This window comes from Mauremys reevesii, linkage group 1, assembly GCF_016161935.1.
Source record: "Mauremys reevesii isolate NIE-2019 linkage group 1, ASM1616193v1, whole genome shotgun sequence".
NCBI lineage: Eukaryota > Metazoa > Chordata > Testudines > Geoemydidae > Mauremys > Mauremys reevesii.
In genome coordinates this window covers 169,752,251-169,769,548 of record NC_052623.1, presented here as the reverse complement: position 1 = coordinate 169,769,548, position 17,298 = coordinate 169,752,251, and the positions used below count along the sequence as shown (strand labels likewise).

The following is a 17,298-nucleotide window of genomic DNA, read 5'->3' as shown; positions in this document are numbered from 1 at the left end:
TTTCATGCACATTTCCCAGAGTCATGGTCCTTCGTAGCAGGATGTGATTTATTGCCCTGCACGCTTGCATTAACACAGCCCCATCGGTCAACTTCCCTATTCCAAATTGATTTGCGACTGAACAGTAGCAGTCTGGAGTCGCCAACTTCCACATAACTACTGCCACATGCTTTTCTACTGATAAGGCAGCTTTCATTATGGTGTCCTTGCACTACAGTGGTGGGGCAAGCTCCGCACACAGTTCCAGGAAGGTGGCTTTCCGCATCTGAAATTTCTTTAGCCACTGCTTGTCATCCCTCACCTGCATGATGATATGATCCCACCATTCAGTGCTTGCTTCCCGAGCCCAAAAGTGATGGTCTATCCTAGGGGTGGGCAACCTTTCAGAAGTGGTGTGCTGAGTCTTTATTTATTCACTTTAATTTAAGGTTTCGTGTGCCAGTAATACATTTTAATGTTTTTTAGAAGGTCTCTCTCTATTAGTCTATGTATTATATAACTATACTATTGTTGTATTGTAAAATAAACAAGATTTTCAAAATGTTTAAGAAGCTTCATTTAAAATTAAATTAAAATGTTGATCTTATGCTGCCGGTCCACTCAGCCCACTGTTGGTCTGGGGTTCTGTTCACCGAGGCTGGCAGCGAGCTGAGCGGGGCCTGCGGCCGGGACAATGGCTGACAAGGGTCCAGCAGCCAGAACCCCAGACCGGCAGCGGGCTGAGCTGCTCAGCCCACTGCCGCTCCAGGGTTCCATCTGCCAGCTCCTGCCAACTGGGATCCCGGCTGCCAGACCCACTAAGCCCGCTGCCGGTCTGGGGTCCCGGCTCTGCCCACATACAGTGGGTACCTACCTTCTCCCTGGTTCTGGCCCATTCTCTTCCTCTCTCTAAACTGAGCTGAGGGTGGGAGTGCACTGAGCACAGGGCTGGGGGTGAAGGGTCTGGCCAGGAGCTAGAAAGAGGGAGGAGACTCAGGGTTGGGGCAGAAGGTTTGGGTGTGCCAGTACCAGCTCCCATTTGATGCGAGGAGTGCAGGTGGGAATGTGTGTGGTGGTGGTGCAGGAGCTCCCATTTGGTGCTCAGGGAGGGGATGGGGATGTGGGGGGTGCAAGAGTCAGGATGTGGGGGGTGCATGGGATGTGGGGGGTTGTGTATATGGGGGGGTGCAAGAGTCAGGGCTGGGGTCGTGGGTGTGTGTGTGTGCGGGGCTGCGGGCAGAGGGCTGGGTGTGTGTGTGGGGGGTCAGGGCAGAGGGCTGAGGGTGTGTGGGGGGGTCAGGGCAGGGGGCTGGGTGTGTGTGAGGGGGGGTAAGGGCAGAGGGCTCCCCCACTCCTGCGGCTCCCAACCGGCTCACCCACTTGGGGCCCCGCGGCGCACCACACAAGTGCAACTAGCGCCCCCCGGCGAGAGAGTCCCCTCTGGCTGTGTCTGGAGGAGCCGCTCCGGGTGGCGCATGACCCCGCGGTATGCAAGTTCCTTGCCCCAGGGCTCTTTGGCCACCACCGATTCTCACTTGCCCACACCTGCTACGTGCTCAGCGCTGCCGGGCTCTCCGCTCCTCCCAGCTCATGAACAGCAGGTATCGATCCATGGCTGTGGCTGGGCGATCCTGGGGACGCTCAGCAGCCAGCGCTGCTGCTGCCGCCGGCCTCTCCCGCCTCCACCGCCCCCACTTCCGCTTCCACTTCCTGCCGCCGGGAGTCGGGACCTGGTCCGGCAGTGAACCTGCTCCCCAGGCGTGCTGCCAATCCGCCATGGCCAGCTATACCAAGGCGGCCCAGGTGAGCAGGCCCCTCCGCGCCCCTGGGCAGGGCTCCTTGCCAGGTGAGGGGAAACGGGAGCCCAGGGGTAGACCGCTGAGGCGGCTCCTCTCTCGGGGGGGCGCGGGCTCTGCCCCTCACTGCCTGCGTGTCCTCGGGACTCTGGCAGGCAGCAGCATGCCATTAAAAATCGTCTTTGGCACGTGTGCCATAGGTTGCCGACCCCTTGTCTATCCTATGCAGCTGTTCTGTGAATGCCAAAAGCAATCTAAAGTTGCTCCTATCCATATCATGCAGAATGTCGGGCACCTGCGAGTCTTCTTCAGTTAGGAACTTCACGATAAACTGCACTGTCCTCCATGATGTCTTCATGACAGTTAACAGAGTATAGAAGAGTAGTGCAGGATACATCCCTTCTCACAAAGATGCCGGGTGCACAGTGTTAGGTGTAAGAAGTATAAACTGTTTAATATGTTCAATTCGTTGTTTAATAAGGTGTTTATGAAGTAATGTTAAGTAAATCACTGGCTTTAAAATAAGATCCAATATGGAGTATATGAGCTATTGACCCTTGGACTCCATCTCTAAGAGTGGACTTGTTTATCATTGAGACACAGGCTCAAACCAGTCAAAACCAGTTTTCCCCACCAAAACCAGCCCTCAGCATTCCATCTCCTCAGAACTTTTCCCGCCACAAAAGTGATATAAGGACTTGTTCAGTGCCTGCGCAGGGCTGTCCACCCCAGCAACAGCACGTACACGGTCGGGGGTCTTCACAGTGCTCCAGAGCTGAAGAGTGAAGAATACTATCGGTCCCGCAGTGAGATTGAGGAAAAGGAGGCCTGTCACCACCATTCCTGCCATCCTGCATTCCTGGTGTCCATCATCCCAGAGGACCTCCTTGCCAGAGAGTGGAAGGTCCTGGGCATCACTCCTGTACGTGGTATCCACTGCACCTGAACAGTAGGAAAAGGTTTCTGTGTTGGGGCATCATTTACTGTTTTCCATTTCCAAGGGAGGGTTTATAGGCCTGAGCTTTAAGCTCCCAAAGCCAGTCACTGTTTCATTGTATTCATTAAGTTTGCATTTTCCCCTTTTCCTCCCAGTTTTCTGTACCTTTACCCTGAATACACTTACCTTTGTTTGTGCCAAATCACCTTGTCTCCTCTTTATTTTATTTACACCACACAAGGAGGGAGGCTAAATCCACTGGTGATAGATACAGGAGGGAGTCGAGTTTGCATCTTCTGAGAAAAGGGGCTTTCCTTTCCTCTTTCTCCCTTACCATTTCTAAAGTTTTCCTTTGAAGCGTTTCCTTATTCCCCTTGAGGTAACAACAGCAAAGAAGGGCCATTGCAAAAATGCTGCAAAAGAAAGCCGGAAGCCTATGGAGTACTGAGACAAAAAGCAATGCATCATGGCACATTAAGCCCAGTCCCAGGATGCGCCATGATGTGCTCTGCCTTCTCACAACACCTAGCGACAGAAGGTGTCGAGCTAGACTGTGAGATAGGTACCCACAATACATTGCTCACACTGTTGATGATGGTGCCCCCACTGTGGACATCCTCTGCCGACAGAGGGAGCGAGCGCGAACATGAGATTCCCATTTTTATTATGTCGACTTTTGGATGTTGACATTACTTTTGTCGACAAAACTTGGTAGTGTAGACATGGTCTTATAAATTTTTGAAAACAACAACAATCCTGAGGCTGAGATAGACTTCTCCTGGTCTGATCTCAATCTTGCCATCATTTCAGGTTGGCCAGAGTCTGTTCTGCCCATTCTCTCCTGCATAAACAACGAGGAGTCCTCTAAGGCCCTTCTGGCACCTTAGAGACTAACAAATTTATTTGGGCATAAGCTTTCGTGGGCTATAACCCACTTCATCAGATGCATGGAGTGGAAAATACAGTAGGCAGGTATAAATATACAGCACATGAAAAGATGGGAGTTGCCTTACCAAGGGTGGGGTCAGTGCTAACAAGGCCAATTCAATCATGGTGGATGTGGCCATTCCCAACAGTTGACAAGAAAGTGTGAGTATCAACATAGGGAAAATTATTTTTTGCAGTGACCCAGCCACTCCCAGTCTTTACTCAGGCCTAATTTGATGGTGTCAAGTTTGCAAATTAATTCCTGTTCTGCAGTTTCTCGTTGAAGTCTGTTTTTGAAGTTTTTTTTGTTGAAGAATGGCCACTTTTAAGTAAGCGGGTGGTAAACTCCATCTAAGGCTAAATACTGGCACGAGACCAATAGTCAACAAGTACCGTAAGGGAAAGAGTTCAAGTTGGGGGCCAAGTCCTCTGATCGAGGCACAGCCCATGGACGGTGTGAGGCCGGTAGCGGCCCCGGCGTGCCAGGACCGGGTCTTCTTGGAGTCGGGTTACTTGCGAATGCAGCCCAAAGCGGGTGGTAAACTCCATCTAAGGCTAAATACTGGCACTTTTAAGCCTGTTATTGAGTGTCCAGGGAGATTGAAGTGCTCTCCTACTGGTTTTTGAATGTTACAATTCTTGACGTCTGATTTGTGTCCATTTATTGTTTTGCATAGAGACTGCCTGGTTTGGCCAATGTACATTGCAGAGGGGCATTGCTGGCACATGATGGCATATATCACATTAGTAGAATGTGCAGGTGAATGAGCCCCTGATGCTGTGGCTGATGTGGTTAGGTCCTATAATGGTGTCCCTTGAATAGATATGCGGACAGAGTTGGCAACATGGTTTGTTACAGGGATTGGTTCCTGGGTTAGTGTTTCTGTTGTGTGGTGTGTAATTGCTGGTGAGTATTTGCTTCAGGTTGGGGGGCTGTTTGTAAGCAAGGACTGGCCTGTCTCCTGCATGTTTCTCTTACATGTGGCAACGGCTGACCCTCTGCACAGAGCTAACCCAGCTCTTATGTACAGCCTCTGTCTCTGGTCTATGTGCTTCAGCAGAGCTGGGAAGCACCCATTTCTCCTTTGTCACTTTTGCCTCACCTGTGGGCCCCTGTTTAGTAATAACATTATTCCATGGGGCTGGCTGGTCCAGCAGCTGGGAAACAATCAGAGTAACTGGCCTTAGGTTGTGGTATTGATGGCTTATCAGTGAGTTGGTAAATGCCTTTCATGGGCAGGGAAACTGTCTGGAATGCATGCAAGGCTGCCCTCAGGCGAGCTTAAATGTGTTCAACTCACAATGCAAATCATAATTATATAAAGATATATCCCACTCTGTCAAAGAGTCATTTAAAGGTGGCCTTCAAAGAGAAAAGCCTTCTAGGCTCATGATGTAGAAATGTTTGTAAAATGAAGCAGAAACGAGGGGTTCAGCTTGTTTTTAACAGTAGAAATTCAGGTCTTGTCTACCCTGGAAGATTTTATGGCAGCATGAAATTGTGACATTACAAAACACAAAGGACTGAAAGCTGAGCACTTGAGTGAGGAAGGCATTTTTAATCAGACTGTTTTAAACTCTGTGGTTTTTATTTGTTCTTGTTCACATGTATTTACCTAGGTGTAAGAGGGTGTGAGATAAAGGACCCCTTTGTTAAATCAGTACCCCAATGTCAAATTAAAAGCCCATGAGGTGTCTGAGTTCTGCAAGGCAAGGCCATAGTCTGTAAGAGAAGCACTTGACAAGCAACTGAACAAGCTCCAAAATGACTGGCAAGTTCCAATGGTTTGTGTTGCTAAATATAATGGTTCTTTGACTGTATGCTCATTATAAAACATTATTAATTCAGTATTAGAGTGGTAACAGTCAGTATCTACTACCTTTCTGGCAAGAAATACTTGGAAAAATGGTAGTATGAAATCCTCACCCCCTTCTAGTCAGTGGCAGTTATGCCATTGAATTCTATGGGTAAAATCCTGGCCCCAGTGTATTGTATACCTGCGTTGCATTGGTGTAAATCAGGTCTCAACCAGGTGTCCGAGGCCATCTGTGGGGCCACGAGTAGGTTTCAGAGGGTCTGTTAAAATAAACCAGAAAGAGGGGCCAGTGTTAGACTCGCTGGGACCCAGGGCAGAAAACCAAAGCCTAAGCCCCACCGCTTAGGGTTAAAGTTAAAGCCTGAGCAACTTAGCTTTGCAGGGCCACCTGTGGCATTGGGCCCCATGCCATTGCCCTGCTTGCTACCCCTTAATGACAGCCCTGGCTTTTAATCTACTGGATATGGAGAAAAACAGTTGTTGTGGCACAGGTGGATCATGGAATTTTTATATCATGTTGGGGGGCCTCAGAAAGGGAAAGGTTGAGAACCCTGGTGTAAATGACTACAGAAAGAGCAGGGCAAGGGAGAATCAGATCATTTCAGTGCTGTTCACACCAGGCTACCGTGCAGTGGCAAGTGCCCTTGCATTCTGCTTTCTGATGGTGTTTGTAAACCCCTTTCTCTACATTTCACAATTTCGGCCTGGATGTCGCCAGACTACTGTCTATGCTCTTCAACGTCTCCTATGAGATTGAGTGCACACTTTTCACCCTCAATGCTTGCTGACATGGGACCGTAGGATCAGACCCTGTCTTCCCTGTGCTCTGTCATGTTCAGGCCTTACTTGCTACCCCTCATCCAATACAATGCCTTTCTTTTTTTCAAAACTCAAGGAAACTTAAGCTCGTTTGCCTCCCTCCCAAATTGGCTGGATCACATCCTCTCTGTCCCATTTCTCTTTGACAATTTTAAGGAGATAAGAGATTTTCAAAATAGCATGAGTATGATAGCTGAGTATGTATGTAGCTGAGGTGAAGTGATGGGACCAAAAGGTTCCATGAGAGCTGGAGATATGTGTCAGCTGGGTTATTAGCAAGTAGATGAGCCTAGAAGCAGGATGAAATGTACCCAGCTAAGAACAATAATAAAATCCATCTCCAACTAGGGATAAATAGGCCTAGCTAGCCTAGCCATTCAAATTGTGAAAGCATCTGTAAACAGAGTTCTTGTTTTATCCTAATCTAAATGGGATAATTACAATTTAAGCCCATCTCCACAGGCTGAGGAGGTGGAAGAATGGAAGTGTAGTGATGAGGGAATATTTTTATAAAAGACCCTGTAATCAAGCTTGTAACCTTTTTTATGTAACATGCCCTGAGGCTCTGACATGCTCTTTGCTGACCCTTCAGAAAGCTCAGCTTGCTGTGTGCAACACGTTCCAGCCCTTTGTAACTTTGTAGGATCACAGCCTTGCACCCCGCCAAACTTAGGGGAGAAAAAGAACTGCCTCCTCCCAAAGGGCAGAAGGGAAGACAGACACATGCTGAGGTAACAGAGGATCTAGTCATTAATCTCCCTGGGCGCAGGCCTGAGGCTGGACTACGCAGAGGTAATGCCGCGTTAGCCCTGCCTCCACACTGGCCTCCTCCACTCCCTCTGTCATGATGCCCAACATCCCTGCACTGGACAGGCGGGCGCAGAGTGATTAGGAATGAGGAGGCCGACACTGCTCCCTCTCCCGATTGGTGGGTTCGGGCGGCGGATTCTGTCGTCTGGATTGGTTGAGCCTCTCCGGAGGCGGGCAGAGCCGCGCAGGCGAGCGTTGTGATTGGCTACGCGGCGGCGGCTCCGTTATAAGAGGCGCGGCAGGGGTTGCGGCGGGGACTCAGGCGTTGAGGTGCTGATCCGTGGTGTCTGGCGCGCGGCGGCGGTATCATGGTGACGGTGAAGGCCGTGTGTGTGCTGAAGGGAGAGAGCTCCGTGACGGGCGTCATCAACTTCGAGCAGCAGGTCGGGCCCGAGGGCGGGGGGTTGTCCGCGGCCTGGCGTAATCCCCGGGGGGCGGGGTGGGGGGAGAGGAGCGCGCGGGGGCGGCGGGGAGGAAGTGCTGAGTCACTGCTGGCGGGGCCAGCCGCGCTGCAGGGAGTGGAGCGGGGCCGGGGCTGAGCCGCGGGTTTAACCGCCTGGGGAAGAGGCTGCCGGGGTTGCTCGGGCGCCTGGATGCGCCGGGAGCCGGAACAAGCGGTGGGTGACGCCGCTGTCCCGCCTCGTGTAACCGCGCCCCGCCGGGCAGGCACCCGCGGAAGCCGCGGCTACAGAGAGAAGTGCGTGGTCCGGCGACACGCGTGGGCTCCCCCCGCGGCTGGGCTGCGAGCGGCGGCGCGGAAGGCTCGTTCCAAAGTGCGAGCTCGGCCCGCTCCTCTAAGGGCTTCAGGGAGCTGCCTTTGAAAGCCGCCTCTGATAAGCGCCGCTGCTGCTGCTGCCGCCTGTGGCGTAGGGAAGGAAGCTCCTTGAGTCCGGTTGCTGAACATCCACCTGCATAGCGACCCATGTTACTGCTCGAAGGGGCTTTCAAGAGCCGGTCTCCAGCCACTTGGGATCAGCGGGGACAGAGTCGCACAAGAGAATTGAACCATTTGTGACTGAACTGGCTGAAGCGCAAGTGCTTCAGTGTGTCTACGTTGGCTCTGCTAACTAGGTTCAAGTTCTGCCCATGTTCTCAGTAGCACTTGCCTACATCTAGGTTGCTGTAGGCTCTGTGCATTCTGGAAGACTTTGCAAAGCCACCAGTGCACAGGGGGCAATGTTGGTAGGCCTGACTGAATCACTTCAGTTTGTCTGCATCCATATTTGTGACAAATCAGCAGTTGAACTTAAGTTTTAAGTTACTAAACCTGCTGAAAGGCTGGTTTCTTAACTAGTTGTTACACCAGTTGTAGACCATTTAGCCTATGTCTACACTGCCCATGTTACTGCGTGGCTGCACTGTGACATGGGCAGTGCAGACACACTTTATCCAAAAAAAACCCACCCCAAATGAGAGGTGGTAGCTTTATCACCGGGAGCTGTCTATACTGGTGCTTTTCAGCACTGAAATGTGTTGCTTGGGACAGGGGAGTGTCTTTTCACACCCTTGAATGCCTATAGGTTTAGCGCTGAAAGTGACAGTGTAGACACAGCTGTAGAGTCACTCTGGCTATGAAGTGTCTTATGGGCTGAACTATGCAATAGTATGGAAAACTGGGAACAGCTTTGCTTTGAGTGTTCTCTGCAGTTGGGCCCTGACACCCTCTCTACTGTATCTGCGCTGGCACGATGCCATTGATTTCAGTTGGTACCGATATAAATGAGGGGAAGAGTAGCCATGCCACCTCACCGAGCCAGTGTTGCTCTGAGATCATCTTGCCCACCTCTCCATGCAACCAGTACTTGGCAAGACTTTTGTGTGCTAATGCTCCTTACTCGAAGAGGGCATGTATCCATAAGTGTTACTCAAATAGTAATGTGCAATGATTCCTGGTAAACAGGGCCACTTAAAATAGTGCATGGAAATGTAGTTTCATAACTGATATATTAAACTAAAGAGACAAGGTGGGTGGAGTAATAGCTTTCATTGGCCCAACAGCAGTTGGTAAGAGACAAGTTTTTGAGCCACACAGCTCTTCTGTGGGTCTGGGAAGAGTGACAGCAAAATGCAAGGTGGAATGGATTGATTAGCATAAATAGTGAGCTCATATTGTAAGGGATCATTCAAGGTAGTGGCCTGTTAATGCCTGTGCAGTCATAGGACAAAAGGGGGTGGGGTGCTTATCTGGTGTCTCTGCTAGACACTAAAAATCATGGACTGAACAAAGTAGTGATTTTTAAACTCCCAGGCTCATACTTTTTTTTAACTGTTGTGCAGGTTTAAAGCAGTTAAGTTTTCCATGGTACTGAATACTGCTTTTCTTGGACAGCATACTGCTTAAACTCTTGACTTCAATCATAATGATCAAAAGTAGCCCTGCAGGAGCCTCAATTTTCCTGCAGATAGAAATTACTGAACTCTCTATCTAAGAGGGCTGAAAACAGAAGAGATGATCCACAGGTTACAATATCCTTTACATAAATTTCCAGAATAAACTGAAGCTAATTAAGATTACTTCCAGGCTAAACATATAAAAAGGAAAATCACTATTTATACTGCAGCATTTAAAAGAACACCTTAAAGCATGAAAATAAGGTAAAGTGTATACACTCCCTTGAAAAGGCAAATAGCTCTTTTGACAGGTCTTAAAATATGGATGCCAACAAGATAACTTTCTTGAACAGCGATTGTGCTGTGGGATTATAATATAGAAATCAATTATTCTATGTTATGTAAGTGGTCAGGTCAAAAGACTGCCTTTTATCTTCATTTGAGGCTTGAATCAATAAGTCTTAGCACCTGTATTGCTGGATAGACTGACTATATTTCATGATGTCAGTTGTGAACTGACGCAGTAGTTGTGAACAACTACAAAGTGCTGTACAAACTATGGGACTGCAAGGTGTATTCTCTCCGTTGATAAGCAAGCCTCAGTTACAGCTTTATCTGCTGCCTTAAAACTCTAGAAGTCCGACTATTTGTTGTGTTAGAGTAACAGAGAAATAACTTTCTTTTTCCATTTGAAGGATAATGGACCAGTAACGCTCTCAGGAAGGATTACAGGTTTGACTGAAGGAAAACATGGCTTCCATGTCCATGAATTTGGAGACAACACAAATGGTAGGGTTCTTGTCTAGGCTCTCTTGCTATAGCTAAACTGCATTCTGACACTTAAGTTTATGGCACTTGATGTGATTGTCCTTAATATCATGTCTTGTGGTCCTATAAAACTACTGTGGTGATACTCATACTGGAATCAAACTCTTGTGTAAATTCAGTTTGTGTACTGAAAGGAAAAATATAAAATGAAGGTCTGTCACTGCTATCAGCAACTAGCAGTATCTCACTTCAAGAAACTGGATGGTAAATGATCACTGGATCTGAGCTACCAGTATTCTAACACAGTAACTTTACTCTGGAAGTTCTCAAAGAAGCATCTCTTGTGAATAAACTCTAGTGGGTGTTCAGGGCAATAGTCATTCCACCATCTTTGAGTGGAAAGTGTCACATATTACAGGAAATGGTTAGTGAGTTTTATTAAACTTGTATAAGGCATCTTGCTGGGGAAATTTACTGCAGAACTGAGTAATCTTTCTGATGCATAACTTTGTAATGAAGACTGTAACTTGTTACAGGATGTACCAGTGCAGGTGCTCACTTCAATCCTAATGGCAAAAACCATGGTGGACCACAGGATGAAGAGAGGTGAGCATCAGTATTAACTTCTTGCATTCTATGGATCTCTACTAGACATAAGCTGTCTTAACACCAGTTGCTCCATCACCAACTGTCCCCCTGAAACTAGTGTAAAGTTCACCCAGTGCCATTGGTCTTCCTCAGTCTTCAGCCACTGCAGTCCATTGGAGATTCAAAACTGCAATATCTGGCTCCACCTCCCCACAGTGCCTGTACTAGGGGCAGGGGGCATCTCCCAGCTTCTATAAAACAGAAGTTAAGGATCAGTGCAGAGGCTTGATAGCTCTGCGTACCTAAATGCTACCAAGTTGAGCCAGATTTTGTTCCTTAGAAATTCCAGAGGCCCAATTGTGCTGTCCTGTATAATGCCCTTGAGAATAATTGACAAATGACAGAGCATCTGGTACTTGAAGACCACTCTGTAATCAGAACTGGCACTGTGGGGTTCAGAACCAAATTGCATCTAGATCTGTTTCTAATGGTGGTGAGTGAAGCCAAAAAAGTGAAGGAGTTAGGCTAGTGTTAACATTCACAAGTGTGACTAGACTACAGCACTGTAGCAGGAGTTGTAAGCATCTAATTTAATCTTTATTGTATATAATGGAACCAAATTTGTGGACTTTTTGTGCAGTTAATCATATTGAGCAAATACTTCATTTAGGGTTTATAGTAAATGTGGTTACTCATTCCAAATGTTTAAACAACTTCTAGGAGTGTCCCAAATCAACTTCTAGCAAAGTCAGCCACACCATAAGAATGGCTGTAATTGTCAGACTAGCCAAGCTATTTCCTTCATTTGACTCCACTTCTGCATTAGAGGAGAGCTTTTACCAACCCTTTAAAATTTCTGCCATAGTTCAGCAGAAATGGGTGTGATTAACTTCAGCATTTAGGTGTTGGCTATAGTGGCCCTGCATAAACTTCTTTGCTTACGCAGTCAGTTTTGTAAGCATCTTTGGAAAAGGTTCCAAAATAGGAGCCTGGAAAATTAGACTTGAGCCTTCATTTTTTTTTTAAATTCCTTTGGTATCAAGTTAAGGACCATTTAAAAACCTTCTGGATGTTTTTTGGTGGGGGGGGGGGAACTAGCATAGCAATTTTCCTTTAAAATTACTATGCCTCCTCTAGAACTCTAGAGGATTCAGCAAAAAGTATGGAGGGAGGTGGGTGGGGATAACTATTGACCAAAGCAGCCTCTTTAAAAGCTTCTGGTATTGGCTGCTGTTAGTCTAGTCTGGTATTCTGATTACTCGTCAGAATGATTCATCTGTCTCCAAATTACAACTCAAGATGGACTTCTGGATTTTCAAATTCCTGGGTAACTAGAGCAAGCACAGAGTCTTAGTGTCTTGCCTATAGTTTATTTTGCAATTCATAAAATACAGATGTCAGAAAAGAAATAGTACAGGCAATGATGCTAGTACAAGCAAAATACAGCCAAACACTAACAATCTCAAATTGATATTTGGACATGGTGAATTTATGTACATTACTAATTTAAATTATACACAAAGGGTATTCCGCATCTTTTCTCTGGAAATCCTAATTCTTCTGGAAAATCCTGGATGTTAAAGAACAAAAACAAATCTAACCTGTTCCTCTTCTCTCCCTCCCCTCTGCTGCTTATGGATGCATGTCCTAATTCATGAGAATCAGATGATGGGGAAATACATGCTACGGAGAATGTTCCACAGTAGGCCAGAGCCCTGTAAAATGCCAGATAAGGTTTCTTCTCATAAGAATAGAAAGTCACTTTTAATATTCCAGATCATGGTACCTATTTTTCCTCTCAGCTGGCAGCTTGCTTTGATTCAAATAGCTGACCACAAGTATTGTGGTATTGCCTCAAAAGCTTTAAGTGTGGCAGACTGACAAGGGCACAAGTAGACATTTCTAGTGTCAGAGTAAGCCAGTTTAGAGTTCTGCCTACTTGAGATGAATAACTTTTTGATAAGTTTGAAAATACTAGTATGGTAAGTGTGGACAGATCAACTTTACCAGCTAGTGAGTTTTGATGCATTTTGCAAAGATTTTTTTTGTAGGCTGGACTGCCATCTGTCTTTAAGACATGTTTGTTTCAACATCTGCGTGTTCAAAACACTAGCTATGCTTTGTGGTTTCCAGAGCTCTGTCTGGGACTGAAGTTAAACTGAACAGTTTCCTTGCCAATGTGTTGGCAGATTTCCCTTATCCTTAAATATCTGATTCTTTTAAATAGTGTGAGGACTTTAAGTTGGGGTTAGGTGGCATGCTTTACTCACTACTTCAGTTCAAAACCTGGTACAAATGACAATTCAACTTTTGTATTAAACAAGAAACCAGAAATCTAACACAATGTCAGTCACTACATGGAAAAACTAATACCTTTTCTACTAGTGAATAATTCAGACTTAATGTCTCAAGACTCAAATGACTCCTATTTCTGTGCATTCTAGGCATGTTGGAGATCTTGGCAATGTGATTGCCAATAAAGAAGGTGTGGCAGAAGTGTCAATTAAAGATCGTTTAATTTCTCTTACGGGACCGCTTTCTGTTATTGGACGCACCATGGTGGTAAGTATCAGCTGACTAGTATCTGTACTAAAGTCTTGTTGTGAGACTGAAATCTGGTACAGTGCACATGTATTACAGAAGCTACCATTCTTTGACTGAAAAATCTGAACCAAATAAGCTGAGTCAGTGACTATTTGTAAATAGACCCTGTAGTATTAACTGAACAGCACTGTTAATCTAAATTAGGTGTCTAAGGATGAGCTAAACGTCAACACTAGCATTTCTGGATATCTTAAACTAATTCTTCAATTCTAACTACTTTCTGGGGTTTCAGAATCTGTTCTTTAGATTACTACTACAACAATTCTGCTTTTGCCATCAAGAATCTGTGGTGCCCTAAAAACAGGGACAGTATCATGACTGCAGGTTATTTGTATTTTTGTTTAATGAAGTTACCTGAAGCTTTGCAGAATTTGTGTGAACGCACCTGCTAATAACATACAGCTATGGCTGCGTATGTCATGCTGAAGGATGACTTTTCAGCCTCAAACTTTTAAGCTGACCTGCATTTTTTACTTTGAAACATGTGCAGTAGTTCTCTTGCATGAACTATAGCTCCAAAACTTGAAGCCTCATTTAAAATGAGACATGGCAAACTTGATGTATGAGTTGCATAATAAAGGCTTATGTGTGAGGGGAGAAGATACCAGTTTCAAGGTGGAAGGTTAAAACCTACTTGCACTTAAAAGGACTAGAAAAATCTTGATCCACCTTAAAGGAAGAGGTGGGAAGATGCTGAACATGTTGGAGCTCAAGAGCTCCATGTGTAGTCCTTCCCTGATGAGTTCTGATGTCACCTATAGGATTTCATGATGAATTGGTGTTGTCACTAGTCATACAGACTACTCCAACTACTTGATTTCTGCAAGTGGTGTCTTCCTGGCTGGCTTCTGGCAGGCTAGATTCTGAAGCTCACTCACTTCACTTAACAATTTTTGCTTCTTTCCAACTCTCTCCTGCCAAGTCTCATTCAATAGGTGAGATACTAAAAAAAGTTGGCTAGAGGAAACTGTGGATCTGTCTCTGTATTGCTTCCTCTAGTATTTTAGGTGTGGCTTTCAGGTAACTGGTTTGAGTGCAGGTAATCTGATTCAGTGAAGGATTTGACAAGAGGCACTCTAGCAACCAGGGTCTAAAGAGTGACTTAATAGTGAAGCTGCTAACCTGTGTTACAGCATTAATTAAGTTAGAGATCCAGAGTGACTGAATACCCATTGTAGACTACTATAACTTAATGCAGAGCTCTCATTCAGGAGGTATACTGTGCAAGGTAACTGGTGTGAAGCAGTTGCATCACTGGATTGTGAATGCACTGTAAAATCACCACTGTTGTATTCACCTGCATCAGTGTTTGACCAAGCAGAGAAATGACTTGTGCCATCCATTAGGTTTACAGCATAGGCACTAGCTATGAATGCTTTAACCTACTACTGGCTATTGAAATCTTCCTGTTGGCTTGGGTCCCTATTGCAGGGATGAACTTAAATTTTAAATAGCTTAATACTCCCCTTTTGGGTAATGGTGCCAAGATATTAAGGCAATTTTTTTCTAAATTTTGGATTTTAACTTCAGCTTGCAAATAATACCTGGAGGTTACTCTTGTGGCCAATCTAGACTTAAGGAAATATTGACACTCATGCTGAGTACTTATGAGCAGTCAGGTGCACTTTAATATTCAGCACAGAATTATTTGAACCTTGCTCACTCTTAAACTCTTATCTAGAAGTGTAACATCTAAGACACTGTTTCCAGCAACATGAGGGAAGTAGAAGTATCTTTCCTCTCACTTAATATATTAAACTAGATGACCAACTTAGCTTGCCTAGGTGATATGAACTAGAATTCAGAGGGACACACTACCACTTAAGTTGCATGGCTAAAGGTTGAAATGTTAATTTTAATCCATTTAAATGGCAAGATATTAACACCACTTTTTCTTTAGGTCCATGAGAAAGAAGATGACTTGGGTAAAGGAGCAAATGACGAGAGTTTAAAAACTGGCAATGCTGGTGGTCGTCTGGCTTGTGGTGTTATTGGAATAGCTAAGATCTAAATATTGACTACCTAAAAGCACTTAAAGTGGAAATAAGAAGTAGGCTATATAGCCATGTACACTTCACTGAAAACATCAATGTTTTGGCCTTGTTCTGGCAAAAGCTTTCTTTAATTGTACTGCTACTTTCAATACATGTATTGGCTAAAATAGTGTAAAGATTTACATAATTTTGTACAATGTATACTGCAATTAAAATGTTGATGGAAATATATGTAGTGTTCTGTTGTGTTCTAAAGTCAGCTCTGTAGGATTAAAACATCCACTTCTGATGATGGATAGGGTCAATATCAACATGCATGTATGCAGTGGCTTCCAGTTCCTAAACCCTTAAGTGGTGCAGAAATTACAGTGCTCATTCATAGGCTTTAAGTAATACCAACAGTAAAACCTTCTATAATGAAGGGACATAGTTATACAGCAGGGTAACAGCTGCACTGGAAGTCATTCATTCAACCCCTAGCACCATTGATCATGTAAACAGGGTTCCCCATATGGATCTACTTCTCTAGTCCAATCTGGAAGACCAGAACACTAAATCCCAGTGAAATATCTAAAAACAAAACTTACTATTCTAACTCTTATAGAATTGCTGCCTGTGCTGTTGAAAGGAGGTATATTGAACCAAATGCTGGGCACACCTTTCTCATACACAGTATTTTGACTCTTCACTTGCAGCAGTACTAAATGATTAAAACTGCCATACAACATGATCAGTTCTGACTGCTTAAGGGTAAAACTTAACCCTGCCTCTGATGTAGAGGACAACACATTCACTTAAAGCTTGAAGGAATTTGATACTTAAGCCAACATTGAAAAAAATATGTAATTTCAGCAGAAACTATTTTCTCACACAAGCTGCAGCTATACTGCATTTTGGGATGGGAGGAAGTAAAACCTAATACTATCATCACACAGAGAAGGTCTTTATTTCCCTACATCAGTTACAGGGGTGGTAGTGAGAACAAGGGCAAGCATCTAGGCTAGAAGCCTTACGTGCTTATCAAAGTGCAGTATTATGTGGGACTACTTGTCTTTTAGATACAGAGCCATAAGATAATCTTGGCAAATGTAATAAAACTATATCAGACATCTTGAACTAATTAGGTTGACCAGCTGGAATGGCTTGGGAAGATAGTTTGCCTATTACTAACCCAGCTGGCTTGGCCCAGGTCATGTTGGTGAACTGCCCATACACTTCTTAAGCAGGTGATAAGGGCACTATCTATATGAAGTTTATGTAAGGTTTTTCTTCAGGTAGTGTCACTTATTTAGTGTATATTATAGTAAAGCATTTCAAGGGGCCAGTAATTCCTGGTATATACTACTATTTAGACACTTCTATTTCTCTAAATTCTTTTTAATAAAGATCTTAACATTCCTTCATATTTTGAATATATAAAGTGAGGTGTGGAATTAGGTGGTGGCACTTCTAGCCATCTAGATGCCCATGTAACTAATTACAAATGGAATGGTTCTTTGAATAGCAATAAAACTCTAGAAAATGCATATTTCATTCATTAGAGGTGGCAAACAATGTAGAGGCTCTGTAGAACTCTACCATTCTGTTCTAGACATTGACTTGTCTACAACAGCAGTACTGATACTAGTGAGGGGATGTTTCAGGGTTTTAGCATTACTCAACCACAGGAACCCTGCACCTTTGAAAGAAGGTGTGTACCAATACCACCATCTTCCCCCAACAACCCTTTCCTTTAAAATCAACTTGTTGGATATGTGCCTAAGTTTGATTTTACTTCAGGACTGAAGACAGTTTTGTCTAAGTTGTAAAATTGAAATTGGCTTACTAAAAAGGTCAACTTTGTATTAGGCACTGTACTATTGCAGATGTGGATTGATCCATGGTGTTATGCAAGTTTCCCTGCTACCATCTACTAGTTCTACTCACTA

At 44.9% G+C, this 17,298-nt stretch overlaps 1 protein-coding gene and 1 long non-coding RNA gene across 3 annotated transcripts; one reads left to right on the top strand and one right to left on the bottom strand.

Annotated features, from left to right (window-relative positions):
* Positions 1 to 3,085: 3,085 nt before the first annotated feature.
* On the bottom strand, positions 3,086 to 7,241 carry LOC120398925. The gene is made up of 3 exons (XR_005594825.1): positions 6,814 to 7,241; positions 5,638 to 5,716; positions 3,086 to 3,125 (listed from the first exon to the last, which is right to left on the bottom strand). It is a non-coding gene; the product is annotated as an uncharacterized LOC120398925 (long non-coding RNA).
* A 67-nt stretch (positions 7,242 to 7,308) lies between these two features.
* On the top strand, positions 7,309 to 15,601 carry SOD1 (superoxide dismutase 1). Of its 2 annotated transcripts, none has more exons than XM_039526620.1 (5): positions 7,309 to 7,468; positions 10,112 to 10,205; positions 10,721 to 10,790; positions 13,217 to 13,334; positions 15,277 to 15,601. In XM_039526620.1, exons 1-5 carry the CDS (start codon positions 7,394 to 7,396, stop codon positions 15,385 to 15,387), a joined length of 468 nt encoding a protein of 155 aa, XP_039382554.1. In that variant the 5' UTR covers positions 7,309 to 7,393; the 3' UTR covers positions 15,388 to 15,601. The 2 variants fall into 2 exon arrangements, with proteins under 2 accessions (XP_039382554.1, XP_039382560.1); XM_039526626.1 differs by lacking the exon at positions 7,309 to 7,468 and adding an exon at positions 7,595 to 7,702.
* The last annotated feature ends 1,697 nt before the right edge of the window (positions 15,602 to 17,298 follow it).